Here is a 17,632-nt window from a genome sequence, read left to right as displayed (position 1 = left end):
GCTTGTGCAATGGCACGTCCGAACACTCGCACAGACACACAACGCGTGCGCGATCGACGCACCCGACTCCTGGGGTGGCGGCTGCACGCTGGGCTGCGACGGCGGCGCGACGGGCACCGACTCGGAGAAGAAACCTTCCGAATCGGCGACTCCTCCTCCTCCTCCTCCGAGCAAGTCGGCGGTGGCCGTTTCCGTCACGTGCTGCCGGCGTTGCTGCTGGCGCTGCTGCTGCTGCTCCCCGGCAAAGAGGTCGCTCAGAAGGTCGGCGTTGCTCCCCGACGCCTTCATCTGCGACGTCGCGGCGGCGATGGAGGGCGACCCGTCGTGGGTGCCCAGGCCGAGCAAGTCGACGGTCGGCGCCGGTGCCTCCGGCTGCGATGCCGGCGGCGCAGCGGAGGTGAAGTCGGCGTCGAAGAGGTTCTCGGCGCCGTGCCGGTCCTCGGCAGGGGCGAGCCCTTCCACGGAGTCGGCATAGGCCTCGCCGTCGCTGCCTTCTCCATCGCTGCACAACGCTTCCGCCTCCTCTCCCTGGTGCTCTGTGAATGGGGAACCGCGTGTGCTTAGTCACTGTGCTTTTGATCATCCATCGTTCGAAGTGCGAGCCCACGGACACTGCTTTCACACACAAAGCCTACAGACCGACATGGAGACGCAGGCACACACAGAGGCCCATAGCCTAAAATATATACGCGCGGAGGTTCTGAAGTGTAAGTGGACTTGACCATCTATCACCAATCGTCTACCAAATAACACCATCGATATACACGGGTGTTGCAGGATTCAAACCGGCTGAGTCACTGTCAATTTAATTATAGCTCTGAAAATGTGACAACATTTTTGGCTTACAAAAGAACTTTGTCTGCAAGGTATAGTAAAGGAATGTCAAAAGCATAGTAAAACCAAAGCTATAAAAACTATTTGTAAACATGTTCTGGAGCCTACTTTAAACGGGGCCCATTCCTCACAGCGGTGACAGACGCCGTTACCGCAGCCCCGAATGAGCAGCGCAAGAGTATTTGTAGAAAAAAAAAAGCAGACTGGTGAAAATCTTAAGCTGAATCTACTGCATGGCGGCAGGTGAGATTTATGGTCAAGGTTCACGGTCACGATTTATGGTCGGGCGTGGTGCTTGTGGCTCACTCCCTTGTGTGCCGTGCCCGCCTTCAAAGGTGCTGCTCGCTAACAGCATTTGCCCCAACAGTCTGTTCAAGACTATTCGGGGGAATCTTTGTCTTTGTGAGTGAGGGAGTGCGAGAGCATGAGAGAGCGAGTGTGAAAGAGCGAGTAAGAGTGTGAGAGAGCGAGTGTGAGAGAGCGAGTGTGAGAAGAGAGTGAATGTGTGAGAGAGCGAGTGAGAGATTGTGAGAGAGAGTGAGAGAGTGAGAGAGTGGGTGAGAGAGAGAGTGGGTGAGTGTGAGTGGGTGGATGAGTGTGAGTGAGAGATTGTGAGAGAGTGAGAGATTGTGAGAGATTGTGAGCGAGTGTGAGAGAGTGAGATTGTGTGAGATTGAGTGAGATTGTGAGAGAGTGTGAGAGTGTGAGAGAGCGGGTGAGAGTGTGAGTGAGAGATTGTGAGAGAGTGAGTGAGAGTGTGAGTGAGCGAGTGTGAGATTGTGTGAGATTGTGAGATTGAGTGCAGTGGGACCCACGCTCCCAAGCGGCGCTGGAGTGGGAGTTGCTGCTCCCCGGCTCGTCTGGTTCCACCGCGCTTGGATTCTGCGCTGGACTTCCGGAATCGTACTGCGTGCCGGATCCGGGCTCCCTGGGCAGCTCTGGTTTGCCTGAAGCAGGAACACCCCACACGCGGCTCGAGTGAGATCGGTATTTATATTGTTTTGCAACAAAACGCGAGCCCGGTGCATCACGCCGAAAGATTCCAGTTACGGGGTGCGGAGAATCCGCGGGTTAATCCATTCTGGCGCGACGGAACGACAAAGGGGGGGGCAGATCGGTATTTGAAAAAGTTCCACCCCGTGGAATTCTGACCTCGGGGTTAGAGCACCACGCCCCCACTACCTCTAGGAAGTTCTCTCGCAAATCCTGTTTGGTTGGTTGTGCGAAGCGTCAAGTAGATGCCTGAAGCCCGTCAGACAACACAATTAAAGCAGACGCAGGGTACATCTCTGTTACATTCCTGTGACCATCTGCCCCACGGCACCAACAAACTCTGGACTGTTTTCGACGTTCAGTGTCTCGCCAGGAGAGCTGGGCTCGCTTGTATCATCAAAGCTGGGGAGCTACCACACCTTGAGGCAAAATTATGTCAAGCGTAACGCAAAATAATCATTAGCGTCCTTGCAGAGAATTTAAATAACAAAACACACAACAGGTCTCCTTCATTATCCATCTCTCCACGTAAAAAAAATAAAGGATTCTTTACACAACTCATTGGCCCAACACCCTTCTATCCCTCTAGAGAATCCATCTCCACGTCTGGGCGACTCCTTTCGTGAATTTTTTTCCGTTTTCTCTTAGTGTCAACAACTTGTGCTGCCTCATAGCAACACAAGTTGACAGAAAGAGTTGAGTTCGAAATCAATCAACCTTCGCGAGGGTTTGCCCACCTCCCACACCCGTTACACAGAGAGCACTTAAGTAGTAGTCGGGCAGCTGACGGGCAGCTGTCGGGCAAGAGACGGACGAACAGACAAAACGTGTCTAGGCGGTGGGCACCGAACGAGGCGAGAGTGCTGATCTGCTCGTCGCGGCTGGAGAAGAGCGGCTTGGGGGTGAGGCCTCGCGCGGAGAAGGACTCCCAGGGCTGGGCCGGGTGCGGCGAGGGGCGGTCGCGGGGCTCCACCTCGAGCTCCAACACCACCTGGAAGAGCTCCGGGTACTTCTCCTGGATGTCGCACGCGTCCAGGTCGTACCTGCGCGACCGACGCAGCGTCCGCGAGGTCGGGGGTCATCGGCGTGCCACCCTCGGACGGCGCCAACGGCTCGCTCGTCCTCCCCGCTGACTTTCCGAACGGCCGCGCGGCCGGATCGCTCTGCAAACTGCGCAACTTCGATCGCCCGCGACCGCTTTGTCCGCACCCGAGCGGAAAGTTGCGCAGCAAAGCACGTGGTGTCTGGCCACGCCCTCGACGGCATAGGCCCGCCCCTTATTCTGTCAGCTCCGCCCCCCCCCCAACTCCCTATATCAGGAATCTAACGAGCGAAATCGTAGCTCACGATTGAGCACGCGACGACACGCGTCACTACAGATCGCGGAGCAGGATCGCCCCTCTTGAGAGTCGAGTCCGTCAATCTACCGGTTGCGCAACAGCTCGCAACCGATTGCAGACGTTTGCATGCAAGCGATTCGGTTGCACGCAACCGAATCGCGCAACTGATTGCTCAGGAATGAAGCCGCCTTGAAAGCTATTCAACTGGAGTTCACGCAGCAAAGTCATTGCGCAGGTCTGCGCCAATCGTTACAACTTGATGATCCCTCGCTGCTAGCGAACATTCTGTCGGATCCACACAAAATAATTAAATTACAAAAATGATGAAGTTATATAAATGCCAAACCATCAATTACTCAGAAAAAACACACTGCAAAGCACTCCTTTAACAGATAAAAGCTATTTGTGTACAACTGCGATGACCAAATTTGCAATTTCACGAATGTCAGAGAATTGAATAGTTCATCAGAAAGATTAAATGCCAGCACGCAGTAAAGTACGAGGTCAAAGTGCAAAGCTGGGCCATCTTTGGGCGTGTGGTTGGAACCGTTGGGAGCTACGGTTCCAAGGACAATCGTGACTTAACCATGTTTTGAGAAACAGACAACACTACAACCATGGATTAACGTGGATTGGATTTCTTGTGTTTGTCACGTCGCGACGGCCGTACCGTTTCTCAGTGAAATTAAAGAACAAAACAGTTTGCCGCTCAGGAACACGATCCGCACCCAAACCGGCTTTTCAGCTAATGTGGGCGTGCAGATGAGCGAAGCAATTTACGCAACACAACACAATACGCACTTGGAAAACTTGATGGACGTGGCGTTCCTTGGTATGAAGCCCGTGTGGAACTGGATCTGAAACACCTTCATCGAGGTCATCTGAGAAGCACACGGCGGGGGGAGTAACACGTTACGTCTCGCGTGCCTACGCATGTTTTGCTCGGCTGAACGAGTCGACAATTTAACTTTTTTTTTTATGTATCCGTCGGGGAGGAATGCGTCTCCGCGGGTGACGTCCGCCGAGGAGATGGAGTGACGAGATCGGTTCGTGTGCATCGCAGGATCGCGAGAGATGGTGGCGACGTTGGGAAGGCCTTCGTCCAGCAGTGGATTGACCACGGCCAACGATGACGTTGCCGGTGTCAATAAACGATGGCGGGTACCTTGGCCTGCAGGCGTCCTCCGAGTGTGGACCTTGCGTGGTACATGATGATCAGGATGTCGCCCGACACCGTCACGCCCATGGGAATCACCGCCTTCTTGTCCTCCACTTGGAAATCCCTGCAAGCATCCATGCCTTTACTCAGCGTCAATGCCCTTTAGCCAGCGTCATGCCCTTTACCTAGCATCCATGTCCTTTACCCAGCGTCATGTCCTTTACCCAGAGTCCATGCTCTTTACCAGTGTCCATGCCCTTTAAATGCCTAAATGCCCTTTAAAAGCGCCTTCACTTGAAGGGGGGGCTGGGAGGCTCGGAGGTCCGAGCAGTGAGCTGGCAGCGCGGCAGCCACGTCAGCGACCCGGAACGGATTTCCGTGCCCAACAGACCACACCGGGCATCACTCTCACTGAGGCAGCCGGGTCGGTCGAAAGAGGCTGCGCACCCACACTACCCGACTGTGTCGTCTCACCAACGCGGTGTTCCACCACCACCACCACCATCGCCACCGCCACCGCCACCGCCACCATCACCGCCGCTGTCACTACCACCACCACCAGCGCCACCACCTCCGCCGTCACTGCAGGGCACAGCACTCCACTTTTTGCTTCTTCCCACGCACTGCACCTCATTGGAATTCCCTCCTCTAGCGTCTCTTGTCCCCAAACCCTCAAAGCCTTGCTCAATTCAATACACGTGTCCTCGACTCTCATCTATTAACAACTCTGGCAGTGCTGTTTGTTGCTGGTCGCTCGACGTTTTAGACCATCCGCCCCCCACACCTCCCTCCCCCTCACCCGAGTTCTTCCCGCCACCTCCGGTTAGAGCTGCCCATCCATTGGCTGCCGAGCCGTTCGTCAATTCAAATTTATCAACTGGGATTACACGGAGAAATTGCCGCCCCCCTCTCCTAGTGGCAGACTAATCCCAACGTCCCCCACCTACCCCCCCGTTTGCAGGCCAGGTGCTGAGTCACTTTGTGCCGATCAGGGACAGCTGCCACGGGGGGTCCCCTTTCAAATGTGTTGGGAAGAGATGTAAGATCGCGTATCGCGCGTAGAGAGGGCGGCTCCATCAAAAGCCAAAAATCGTTGATTTTATCAACAGAAAAATGTTAACCCTTTCCCGATCCGAGACAACCGCAAGTTGCACGGTGGCTCCTGTTCACCAATGAATCTTGGTACACGCAAGCGGTTCGGTGTTAATTCTATGCAGAGAAGCGAAGCGCCGTTCTTTTTCCTGCAGAGAACCGTAGCGACACGACCTCCGCACACTACGATAGCAGCGCCAAACTGTGCCACACTCCCTCCCGCATGGCCTTGCGGGAGCCTCGGTCAAGAAAAATCAACGTCAGTTTTTCTTGCGGTTCCGTTGTGATGACGTACACGTACGTTATCGTAACAGATCCGGAAAAAAAAACTGCTGACGTACGCGTATTCCGTCATCGGAATGGGAAAAGGGTTCATTAACTTCCCGAGGAAGCCCCCTCCCGACGTCGGGCGACTCCGAACAGCGGGCACCTGCGTCCGCGGCGCGCCCACCTCATCTTGTCGTACTCCTGCGAGGTGGTGAGGATTCGCTCCTCCCCGACGTAGACCTCGCAGAACGGGCGGCAGCCGTTGCGCTGCTTGTTGAAGAGCGGCACGGGAGAGAGCGTCACGGAGCGCAGGCACACGGGCTTGCCGTGCGGGATGATGGGCTCGTCCGCCACCATGTCGCACACGTACTCGATGTAGCTGCAGCAGCGCCGGCGGCGCACGCACAAAGACAGAGAGACCCCGTATAACCTCAACGGACTCCTGGGGGAGGTGCTGTTAGCAAGGCTGGCACGGCACGCGAGGGGGTGGGTGGCCAGCACCACGCCCGGCCGCCTTTGTCTCCCCAGTGCCGATATTTGCACATCGCATCAGGTACTCATTTGAGGCTGAGTCGACCTAGGGGAGGCCGAGGACCGATTCAGAAATTCGTCACTGGTGTTGGCCGTGAGCGGGAATCGAACCCGGGTTGCCGGGTTCGGAGCGCAGCGCGCACACTCGTACACATACGCGGGGTGCCATCAACTTTCAAGCTAACGTAGTTTAATTAACTTCCTGAGAACTCGAGACAAAACAGGATGAGTGCCGTTCGAAATTAGCTGTTTAGAGCATTTGGTCTGCCAGTAGTGGTGGTGGTGGGGGGGGGCGATGATTGCTACGCATAGTTCCAATCGAGCAATTTGCGGTGTCAGTTTCGAGTTTGGCAACCCCGACGCTGCTGGCACACTCACGAGGGCCTCCTCTTGCGAATGATGCCCGGCGGGATTTTTGACGCGACCCCCACCGAAACAAGCGCGGCGTCGCGTGGCCGCCTCTCTCTCTCTCACCGCTTGTGCGACGGCCAGATTCCAGGAGGGCAGCGGCGCAGGCTGTACATGTAGAGCGCCGCCTCGGCAGTGCTGAAGAGCCGGCAGAAGCACAGGAAGGAGCACACCGCCACCGCCGACACGGCACGCCCGTCCTAGTCCAACGGGAAACGCGTCAGTGTCGGATATAGTCGTCGTCTCCGTCCCCCCCCAACGCTGCCACCGCCGCCCCCTCTAGTTCCCGATGAGTGCTGCCAAGAAGCTTGCAGCGATGGGTACAGTGAGGGAAAAAAGTATTTGATCCCCTGCTGATTTTGTACGTTTGCCCACTGACAAAGAAATGATCGGTCTATAATTTTAATGGTAGGTTTATTTGAACAGTGAGAGACAGAATAACAACAAAAAAATCCAGAAAAACGCATGTCAAAAATGTTATAAATTGATTTGCATTTTAATGAGGGAAATAAGTATTTGACCCCTCTGCAAAAATGTTGTTGTTGTTATTCTGTCTCTCACTGTTCAAATAAACCTACCATTAAAATTATAGACTGATCATTTCGTTGTCAGTGGGCAAATGTACAAAATCAGCAAGGGATCAAATACTTTTTTCCCTCACTGTATATCACTTGCGTGCCGCTTCGAAGTCGTGGGCGTCATGTGGCCACGGGCCGTACGAATGAAGCAGCGGGCCAGGATTTACACCTTGTGTGTACGCATGTTGAACTTCTTTCGCACCGTACGTAGCCAACCGTGCCGATGAGAGGTACGCGGGGGCGACTTCCTCGGAAAAGCACGCCGAGTCCGAGGGAGGTTCCTGCTACATCGGGATGTTTGGCCAACACCGATGACACTGTGTGCTTTCGCTCTGGGTTCATGAAAGCAGAGAACCCAGAGGAAACCCTTGTAGAACAGGGGGGAGAACGTGCAAACGCCATGCAGAAAAGCGCTTTATTTGAACTCAGGCACCTAACCTGAGACAGGTTAGGCCCGAGTCGGGATTTTAACCCAGGCCCTTCTTGCTCTATTTATAATTTTACATCTTACCCTATTACTTTCAATAAAAAGCTGCTTATTTGGCAGGTATACTTTTTGATTACTGAAGTGGATGTCTGTTGCTCAATGGCTAATAATAGCGGAACTAGTCGTATGGCAATAAAAAAAAGGCCATACAACAATTTAAAAAATTATCATCTGAACACCATGGTGTTAACAAGTGCAGTGTCTAACGCCTATTATTGGATAACAGGCTTTCGTGACTGCAGGAATCCATACTCTTTCCATCCACTCTGTCTTGCCCCTGGCCTCTCTCTGTACATGCTATTTAAAAAGGGCCGTAACCTAAAAGGTCAACGCTTTTATTTTTGTCCTTTTACAGCTGTGGAGCAACGTATAATTGAGTTCCCCAAGGCAGCGAGGCACAGGCGTTCCCACTGCGCCACCGTGCCGCGCCCCGGTACAGCCTGCAGGCCATCGCTTCCTCGTCCTGAGAGAAACGCCGACCCGGCCGACCTCACCGATCCCGCCGACCCCACAGACTTCGCAGACCCCACCAAACCCACAGACCCCCCCCCCGACCCCCTCCGACCCCACCGACCACCTCGGAGGGCGAATTCCGAGCGAGCGACGATGCCCGCGAGGGGACGACGCGGCTGTCACTCGCACGTACCAGGCAGTGCACGACGCAGATGTTTTTGGGGTCCTGCTTGAGCCACACGAGCAGGTCCTTGCAGAAGGTGTAGAGGCAGCCGAGGTTGGGAGCGCGGCGCGTCGGGAAGGCGTACTCCGAGACCTGAACCGCGCGGAACAAACCACGACACGGATGGCTGAGACGCGTGGCGCGCGCTGCTCTGCCGCCGTTGTATTTGACGCACATTCTTCGAGTCTGTTTACGCGCAAGTACATTTGTCACGGTGTGGACCCAGGTCACCCTTGCAAATGAGGCCCCGAAGTTGGTCTCTTGAGTTCTCCGCTTCGGTTGAACAAAATTAACACCTTCGTAAAAATCTCTCTGCGGCTTAAGTGCGACGTCTGTTGAGTCGCTGAGGTGGGGTGCCCACGTCCACCCTCATCACGGAGCGTTAGTCAAATGAGTCGCTCTGTTATTCGCGGACTTTATTCCCGTAATCTTCTTCTGCTGCTTATCTGCTCGTTCCATCTGCGACTCAAGATCAAGATGTCAACGGAGCCAAGGCCGTTGATGTCACCACCACCCAGAGGTCGCAACCGGGTACCCGATACCCGTACCCTACCCGATACCCGGCTACCCGTACCCGGCCAGGTACGGGTACCCGTTTGCGACCCTGGTGCGGCCGGGTACGGGTACGGGTAAGGAATCAAAACCCGTTTGCGACCTCTGCCACCACCACCACGCTTCCTACCCCCCTCTTTCCAGATGCTGCAGCTGCCACGCAGCCGTAGAGACGTGCCCTCAAACACCCGCCCTGACAGTCTCATCCCGCCGTCTGCTCTTTGGTCCTCTCTTCCCATCGGTTGCCGGACTCGAGGAGGCCGCTCCGATGCCGGTCTCCTGTAATCGGCCCCCTTGTCTGTCTTGCATGGGGGTGATGTGTTTTTTGTTCTTGCTGTTGCGAAATTATAGATGAAAATTATAGCTTAAAATTACGTGCAAATGCTCTCTACCAGACTTGTGCATTGCTCATCCTGTCTGACCAACAACATACCTAGCATTTATCTCAGATTACTGGGCTCAAATCCAAAAAACTGTTTTTTTTGCTTTATTGTCCAGCCATCCGAACCCTTCAGTAATACAAAGAGCAGCTCTGCCACAATAACTCCTTTTTTACAGTAAAGGCGCATCTCTTTCCGAGTCCAAAGTGGTTTCCATAGTTGCTCCACATCAACATCAGCCATAGAAAGAAGACCCTTAATCATTATTGTAAATTCCATACCGTCCAATAGCAGTGGAGTGGTACATTGATACACGGCAAATTCGTCAACTCAAAATACACATATTGGATGTCACACGTCACGACTCACATACGTCGTGTGGTGCATGTTGTTAGTAACTGCTGACATACTTTGTGTTGTGTAAGTTGTACGTGACTACTCATATACTTCGTGTGGCGTACGTTGTACGTGACAGGTTGGCGCGACTCCTACTACAGCCACTTGAGGCACGACAATTCACCGCAATGTAACAACTTGAATCCAACTGCGATCCTTCATTGCGACCATTCAGTCGATATTCTTTCAGACAATTCGCCTCCGACTTCCCACATTTGTCTCGCCACATGAACAAATCTTTTCTTTCTATTTTTACACATCCTATCAGCCACACGGCCGTCTGGGAGCATGCAATTTCAGCGAAGTCGATTCGACGCAAGCAAACTCTGGACCGGCTTCGACATCCAGTATCTCATCAGCCGAGTCATGCTTGGCAAACACCCTTCTTTTTTGCTTTGATTTCTATTCGGTTGTTTTTTGCTCCGATTTACAAATGCTTCATTTTTGCACTTGTTTTTCATACGATTGCTTGTGTCATTCTATGCGAACCAGGTCATGCTCGCTAATGAGACTCTATCCTCGTCCCTTGGGTTATCAGCTGGTGAAAGCAAATACACTTGAAACTGGAACGCTCTTCGACAAATACGAGTCCAGGATTTTATTTCCGAAGGCTTCGTTAACCATTTCAATTCTGCGTTTTGCTTTCTGTAGAAACACCGTCAGATGTAACAACAAGGCCTACAGTCGAAGAAATATTTACGTAATTACTGTTATTAATTAAAACTATCACGTGGAGCGAGACAGGGATGCGGAATGGTCATGGGCGTCATGTCGATAACGGCTTGGGGTGGTTAATTGCTTTGCTCAATGAAGGCACATGTGCCAGCGAGTTTGCAAGTCCCTGCGCAGCCGAGCACGATGACTTCACAATTGCAGCCCACGCTCACCGGGATGTGGCTGAAGCGCGATGGTCGCACAAGCCAACACAGGTGGGCGACGTTTAAATGACGGTGACTGTGACGACGGACAAGAAATGTAATGATGATAAAAACGATGATGACAATATTCACGACGATGATGATGTCAGTGATAATGAATGGCGATGATAACATTCTAATAACACAAACAAAATGGCAATGACATCAATGCTGATGCTCAAATTATAAATAATAATATTTGCATGATTTTTTAAAATATATATACATAGCGGCGTCATTCATGCCGAATTTGTAATGCTTTTCAATTTTCGCTCGGAGGCACGGGAAGGCACAGACACGCGCTTGGGAAGGTGACCAGAACCAGCACCAGCGATTGCCCAAGTTCTGTGATCCTACATTGGGATGCTTAGCCAACTCCATGAATGATGAATACGAAGATAACGCCGCAGACAAGATTTGGTGATGACGATATCAATGGCGTCAAGGAAAATTACAAAGACAATAATCGCAATAGCTACAGTGATGGTTTCAAAAACGACGAAGATCACAATAACGCCGCAGACAAGGGCTACGATGATAACGCTTCCTAGCGGCAGCTGTGGCACGGAAAGCCGGCTGTACCCGGTTGTGGAAGCGCGCGGGGCGGTAGCCACGCTGGCAGAGGTTGAAGACGGCGTAGTGGTCGGGGTGCCGCGAGTCCAAGTACGCGCGGACGTCCTCAATGTGGTTCTTGAACGCCGACTCGACTCCCTCCGCCGGGTACGACATAACTGGGGAGATGCGGCCACAACGCGTACAGCCACAACGCGGGTCAGCCACACGACTCTGGCCGTACCACGGTCAGCCACACGACTCTGGCCGTACCACGGTCAGCCACACGACTCTGGCCGTACCACGGTCAGCCACACGACTCTGGCCGTACCACGGTCAGCCACACGACTCTGGCCGTACCACGGTCAGCCACACGACTCTGGCCGTACCACGGTCAGCCACACGACTCTGGCCGTACCACGGTCAGCCACACGACTCTGGCCGTACCACGGTCAGCCACACGACTCTGGCCGTACCACGGTCAGCCACGCCGTTTCCCTGCCGCACCACTGCAGCCCACACCACCTCAGCAACACACACAGCGATTAAACCAACTGCGTACAGCCACACCGATTCGAGCGCAGGGCCACCGGCAGCGATCACAAAGCCCACGATCCCCCGTGTCGCAAATTAACGGACAGCTAGGGCTGTAAGCGAGTAGCACCTATGAAGGCCGGCACGGCACACGAGGCGGAGGGTGGCCAACACTAAACCTGGCCGCCTTTGTCTCCCCCAATGTTGATGCTTACACACCACACCAGGTACCAATTTGAGACTGAGTCGACCTGGGGGAGGCCCAGGACCGGTTCAGATAATCCTCACTGGTGTTGGCCGTAAGTGGGAATCGAACTCGGGTCGCCGGGTTTTTAGCGCAGTCTGCTAACCGATACACACGCTCACCGTACCCTCACACCGCACTCTTAGAAAGACCATCACCAGCAGCCTCCCCATTGTCGTCCACACCACCACAAGCCATATACAAAACGATATACAAAACTAAATGCACCACCACTATCCGAGCGAGGATAAACAAGTCGGTTCGTCTCAGTATGTCCGACACCGCGGTATTTAACGAGCATTTTTGCTCTCATCAAGGGAGATGGATAAAGATTCCTGTGAAAATCATTGTTTTAATTGGTTGAAATACGATGCGCAAGTAGAACGCCTCATAAATATCCCAGCAGCGATTGGCCGCGTCTCTCTCTCTCTCTCGAGAGAGAGGTTGCGAAATGCACGTCTCGCAAGTGAATGTCGATGCACTGGTCCACGGACTCAAGGCCGCACTCACCTGCTACCCGCGTCGTGATGTACGAGATGTCCAGGTCTCCTTTCGTGTAACTGAAACGATGACCACATTTTGTTAAAGCACTGCGCTCCGTGCGCCATGAAGCGCCACCAAACAAAACACAACCATCAACCTACAGTCAGTGCCTCCAAAGTATTTTTTTTTTTAAGTGAATCGGCCCATTGGCCCTCCACACTTCACCAAATCAATCATCGGAAGCACTGCAGATAATCCAAATACAAAGGAGGCCGTCAGGAGCCTGTTCGTAGGCCGCGGCGAGACAGCGCGGCTGCGAAAGCGGCGCTGCCAAGGGAGGGCTAGGGCAACCCCCCTGGATCAATGTGGCCGGCTACCTCTCGGGCGAGTTCGTTAATAGCGACACAACTTGACGCTCAAGTTCCGTTCATATTGGGTCATCTGTAAGAGAGTTACCGTGACCCCCATCCTGATACGGACAGACGGACAGGAGCGATCGAGCAGACGCACGGAGAGAGCGAATGCATTACGGTTTCAACCTTAATCGGAAAGTGTTCAAATGTAGAGTTTGTCTTCGGGGTTTTGGTTCACTAACAAGCTGTCCAGCTAAAACTGGACAGCGCTGAAGCATGTTCATCTATTACTATTATTACTACGCTTGTCTACCCAGGAAAGCATCACTGAGTCTCAAGAGTCATTTTCAAGAGGGTGCCCTCCTATTGAGTAAATTGCAGGTATTTATTTTATGCATTGCGGTGTTTGGCCCAGACTAGTTACACTGAATGTTTTATGTTTGGCAGCTATGGGAGGAAATCGCAGAACCCGCAGGAAAGAGATACAGAACCGGGGGAGAACTTAGAATCTCCACGCGGAAAGGTGCCCGAGTTGGTAATGGAACCGAGGCCCTTCTTGCTTTGAGGCACAAGTGTTGCCGCTGTGCCACTGTGCCGCCTCTCTGCCTTCAGCTGCAAATACAATCCGTTTCACAAGCTAAACTGCACGTAACAATCTCGTGGCCGCACAACTTTCATGAGGACACCAATGGAATTGAATTGAAGTGCTACACTGGGTAATGTATACAACACATGTAGAGCCTTCGCGTCAATCCACTGCTGGATGAGGGCCTCCCCAAACCGTGCGGGTCACAACAGGTGTGTGTGTACGTACGTTGAACTCCATTCGCACCACCGTACGTAGCCGACCGTGCTAATCGGAGTTGCGGGGTGTGAATCGGAGGTGCAGGCTACTACAATGAGTGTTGCAGCGGCCTACAACAGGCGTTCTAGGCTGCTGCGGTGCTACGCTGTGAGCAGCAGAGGGCGGTGCAGCAACGTCTATCGTCGAAGGGAATTCATTGCGCTTCACGTGTGCGCTCCCCGCCTTCGCCAATCCGTACAGACTCGCGTGGCATGGGGAAGCCCTCTTCCAGCAGCGGCTCGGCGAGGAGCGGCACCGTGTGCATACGGCAGTTGAGGCACCTGAGCGTTACCGCAAAACCTGCGTACAGTCAGGTCAGCGCCCTTCTACTCCAAGCTTCGACCCTCCGGCACCAACCCCAAGCACCCAAACGAGCCCTCTTCCCAGGGGTCCCTCCAAGCAAAGCCCCCAAGCGAGCCCTCTTCCCAGGGGTCCCTCCAAGCAAAGCCCCCAAGCGAGCCCTCTTCCCAGGGGTCCCTCCAAGCAAAGCCCCCAAAGCGAGCCCCCTCCCTATCGCCGAGTCTCGACTGTAGCGGCAAATCTGCCGCATTCGCGAGACCTCCGGCCACCTCCTCGGCCTCCACCTCCTCCGCCCATGAGCTTCTCTCGCTCGGAGAAGCTGGCGGCCAGGGACAAGTAGAGGAAGGGAGCCTGAGGCTGCAAATGCATCTTGGATTGGCCGGGAGAGTCCCGGTGCTTTCAAAAGGTCTGTCCCGGTATCAGGATTTTGTCTCCACTTGGGCAGTCGGAGCAACGTGAGTAGTGGGCGGGGCTATGTAAAAGTAGGCGAGGGTGGGAGTGGGTGCCAGCTAGACCACGTGTCCTCGATGCCTTGCGATGGGTGTCTATTTGGTGTTGCCAAGTCTTAACGCCTGTGTTCTTTCCGCAAAGGGTAAAGCCTGTTCTTCTGTCATCACGTGTCACTGGTTGAGCCTCCTCCCCGATATTTGGTAGGCCGTAAGTGAGCGTCGTGGCCAGGGTGCTGCAAAAGTTGGCATTGCCAGCACCTTAGCTCCCCATTTTTTCACACGTTCATCACAGTGGAACTTCAACAGGAGGCGGGTGACCGATGGCGCACGGTGGTCAAAAGCCGAGATGACAAGCGAAGGCATTACGCGTACACAGAAGCTGATGTTGAGCGCGAATAAAAAGTTAAAATCATGCGAAGAGGCAATGGGATTTACCTGGTGCTGAGGGTGGCAGGAGCACGTAATCGGCGAGATGGACATGGTTATTCACAGGTGAAAGCAACCAAGCAGGGTGTTAAAGTCGATTGCAGAAGCATAAATAACAAAAAACACGCAAAAAAACGATCAATGCAAAATGCAAATCAAGTGATATGTCGCCACCTCGTGGCACACAGACAAATGTGCATGCATGACCACGACAACCACCCCCCCCCACCACCCCCCACTTCGATCGGGGCACCACGAAAAGGGTGTAAAACCAATATCGTTAAAAATCTACAATCCAGGTCAGCAGCTCGCCGATCGGAGGTTGACTCTTAAGCAACGAATTCGGACAACCTAATTGGTGAATTTAAATCACCGCTTTAAGTTAATTATAATTCATTAACGAGCATAGGGGGTCAAGAGTGCATTGAAAGTGGGAGTGGGGGGGTGGGGAAGGTTCGAAAGCAAACATGGGAGGCAACTGTCCGAAACCGAAAATCGTGACGAATCGTCGCGTGGCGGCGAGGGAGTGAACGCCACTGCACGCCGACGAGGGTGTGCACCAAGCGATCGGCGCGGCGGGGAAAGAGAGAGGAGGTCTCTGCACGGAGCTGCGAGCGACACACCGGCGCCACCATCACCGCCGTGCGAGTCACTCGTGCCGACCCTTGCTTTAGAGAGGCATTGGTGGCGGAACCAGGGGTGGGAATTCCATAAACCTATGTCGGGGGCAGCCTATCCGTAGAATAACCACTGTTGACTTTCCCCGAAATGCGGTGCTCATTTTATCGACCCCCAGAGGAATGATAGGCCGAGCCAACCCCCCCTAACTGGGATTTGAACTGGCAACCTTCTGATTGCGAGCCGCTCACTCGACCATTTAACTGCGCTGTCCACTGCAACGCTCCTATCATTTCACTTAATTTCTCAATGTTCTCATTTCTGCACGTTTCATTGGACATGTGTTTAACTTCAGTCCACGGCTCTGGCTAGATTCGCTCACGCACATGATCTCTCCCCCCACCTTCACCCTGCGCGCTCTGCAGCGCCAACCAATCCAATACGGACGTCGCCGTCGTCTCACAAACCCACGGGCTGGCGAGGCTGCGAGCGTCACCCCTACCCGCTCGTCACGCGCAGCGAACATTCAAACCCGCTGCATCGTTACATGGCGGGATAGTGAGAGGTGGCGGTGGTGGCTTGGCGAGGCCTTCGTCCGGCAGTGGATTGACCATGGCTGACCATGTGTTTTTTTAACTACCAAAACCGGCGCAAAATAAACGCTCCGAGATTGCGGCGGTGTTTTTTTGCCAGGGTCTTTGGAATGCTCATTCCACACGGACAGCGCATTCCAACGTGGCACGCCCAACGAGCCAGCCCTACCTCACCACGCAATAATCGTGACGCCGGCATAACAACTGTTCGGGCACGTGGGGGGCACGCGGTGAGGGGGTGGGGGGCAACGCACGGGGTAAAGTACAGGGCCACGGCGGACACATAAACTAAACTATTTTTATTGTAGCACTGAGCTATGTAACTCTTTTTCAGAAGTGATAGCTCAACGAAGTGACTTAACATCATGTGGAAATGTATAGTAGTCAAATACTCTAAACGTGTGATGTCGATTCTAAACGCGGAGGGGAAAACCGGAGAACCCAGAGAAAAATCCACATGACCACGTGGAGAGAGAGAGAGAGAGAACAAGCAAACTCCAAATATACAGCAGCCATCAGGGTCGGGATCGAATCCACGACCACTTCCTCCATACCAGGCGAGGTAGTTAACATCTCACCACCATGGCGGGGGGGGGGCGCATACCTGGTGACCGACTGGATGACCTTTGAGGACGTGTCCTTGATGTTGCTGAAGAGACGGCCTGCGCCGCCCTTCATGATGTCCAGCAGCCCGCCGACCTGCTGAGGGTCGCCCTCCGAGCTCGTGGGGCCTGCGGGCAGGATGGCGCCGCGAGTTACGAAAAAAATTTGCCATCACGTCGCCGCGGTAGCAAGAGGTGTCGCGTCGGCGGCTTGGGGAAGCCTTCATCCAGCGGCGGATTGACCATTGCTGATGATGACGATGACTTGTATATAACCCGTAAAAACAACATTTTTCACTATAAATCCTTTATATGCGTGGCGGCTAGAGTCCTCTCGTCCTCTGGCTTGAGATGGCTGCCACCTATGGGTCAGATGATTGCATTGCACCATTAAGCAATTGGTAATTAAATATAATATTTTTGTCCTAAAAAGTGTAAAATTTTGGGGAAAAAATTTCACGAAAATTAATTGTCACGCACAACGAGTCTGTGTGCAAAATGTCAGCTCGATTGGATCACGGGAAGTGGGTTAAAAAACGACTGAAAGATTTGCATGGTCGTAAGCAAGCAAGCGAACTTAATATAAAGGATTTATAAATGAACAAAGTCAAAAGTGATTCCTTGCTCAAATGAGCATTGAGCCATTGGCGTGGTCCATCTCCCATTTCCAACCATGCAGAGCCGGTGGTGGAAATTCCACATTCCGAAAAGCAGAGGCGAGTCCACTCATAAGGACAGCCGCTGTTGACTTACCCACAAGGTGGGACATTTTAACAACCAAAAATGGGTCGAGCACGTGTGCCGTGTCCCCGCGTGCGCCGTGCCCAGGCATGTCCCCATGTCCCCGCGCCCCCGCGTGCCGTGTTTTGATACGAACCGTGTGGCTCCATGCGGTGTTCGGGCGCTGGCTGGAAATTAGCGGTGACAGACGGGGAAATTCCAATGCCCAGGGAGCCTCCTCCGTCAAACAACTGAGGAAGCACAGGCAGAAGTACAAATGTGATCGCACTCAATGCCTTCCACA

At 53.5% G+C, this 17,632-nt stretch overlaps 1 protein-coding gene across 2 annotated transcripts in view; it reads right to left on the bottom strand.

Moving 5' to 3' along the window:
* Positions 1-17,632, bottom strand: part of LOC144947668 (cyclin-G-associated kinase-like) — a 55,320-nt gene that overhangs the window by 17,819 nt on the left and 19,869 nt on the right. For both annotated transcript variants that reach the window (XM_078876927.1, XM_078876928.1), the window contains 12 exons: positions 17,486-17,579; positions 16,611-16,737; positions 12,451-12,500; positions 11,193-11,341; positions 8,336-8,458; positions 6,691-6,824; positions 5,870-6,064; positions 4,333-4,450; positions 3,969-4,048; positions 2,674-2,870; positions 1,650-1,781; positions 63-536 (listed from right to left, as the gene is read on the bottom strand). In XM_078876927.1, coding sequence (XP_078733053.1) covers positions 63-536; positions 1,650-1,781; positions 2,674-2,870; positions 3,969-4,048; positions 4,333-4,450; positions 5,870-6,064; positions 6,691-6,824; positions 8,336-8,458; positions 11,193-11,341; positions 12,451-12,500; positions 16,611-16,737; positions 17,486-17,579 — 1,873 coding nt within the window. The remainder of the gene's footprint in view (positions 1-62; positions 537-1,649; positions 1,782-2,673; positions 2,871-3,968; positions 4,049-4,332; positions 4,451-5,869; positions 6,065-6,690; positions 6,825-8,335; positions 8,459-11,192; positions 11,342-12,450; positions 12,501-16,610; positions 16,738-17,485; positions 17,580-17,632) is intronic.

Source organism: Lampetra fluviatilis, chromosome 46 (genome assembly GCF_964198595.1).
Source record: "Lampetra fluviatilis chromosome 46, kcLamFluv1.1, whole genome shotgun sequence".
NCBI lineage: Eukaryota > Metazoa > Chordata > Hyperoartia > Petromyzontiformes > Petromyzontidae > Lampetra > Lampetra fluviatilis.
This window is presented reverse-complemented; position numbering and strand designations above follow the sequence as displayed.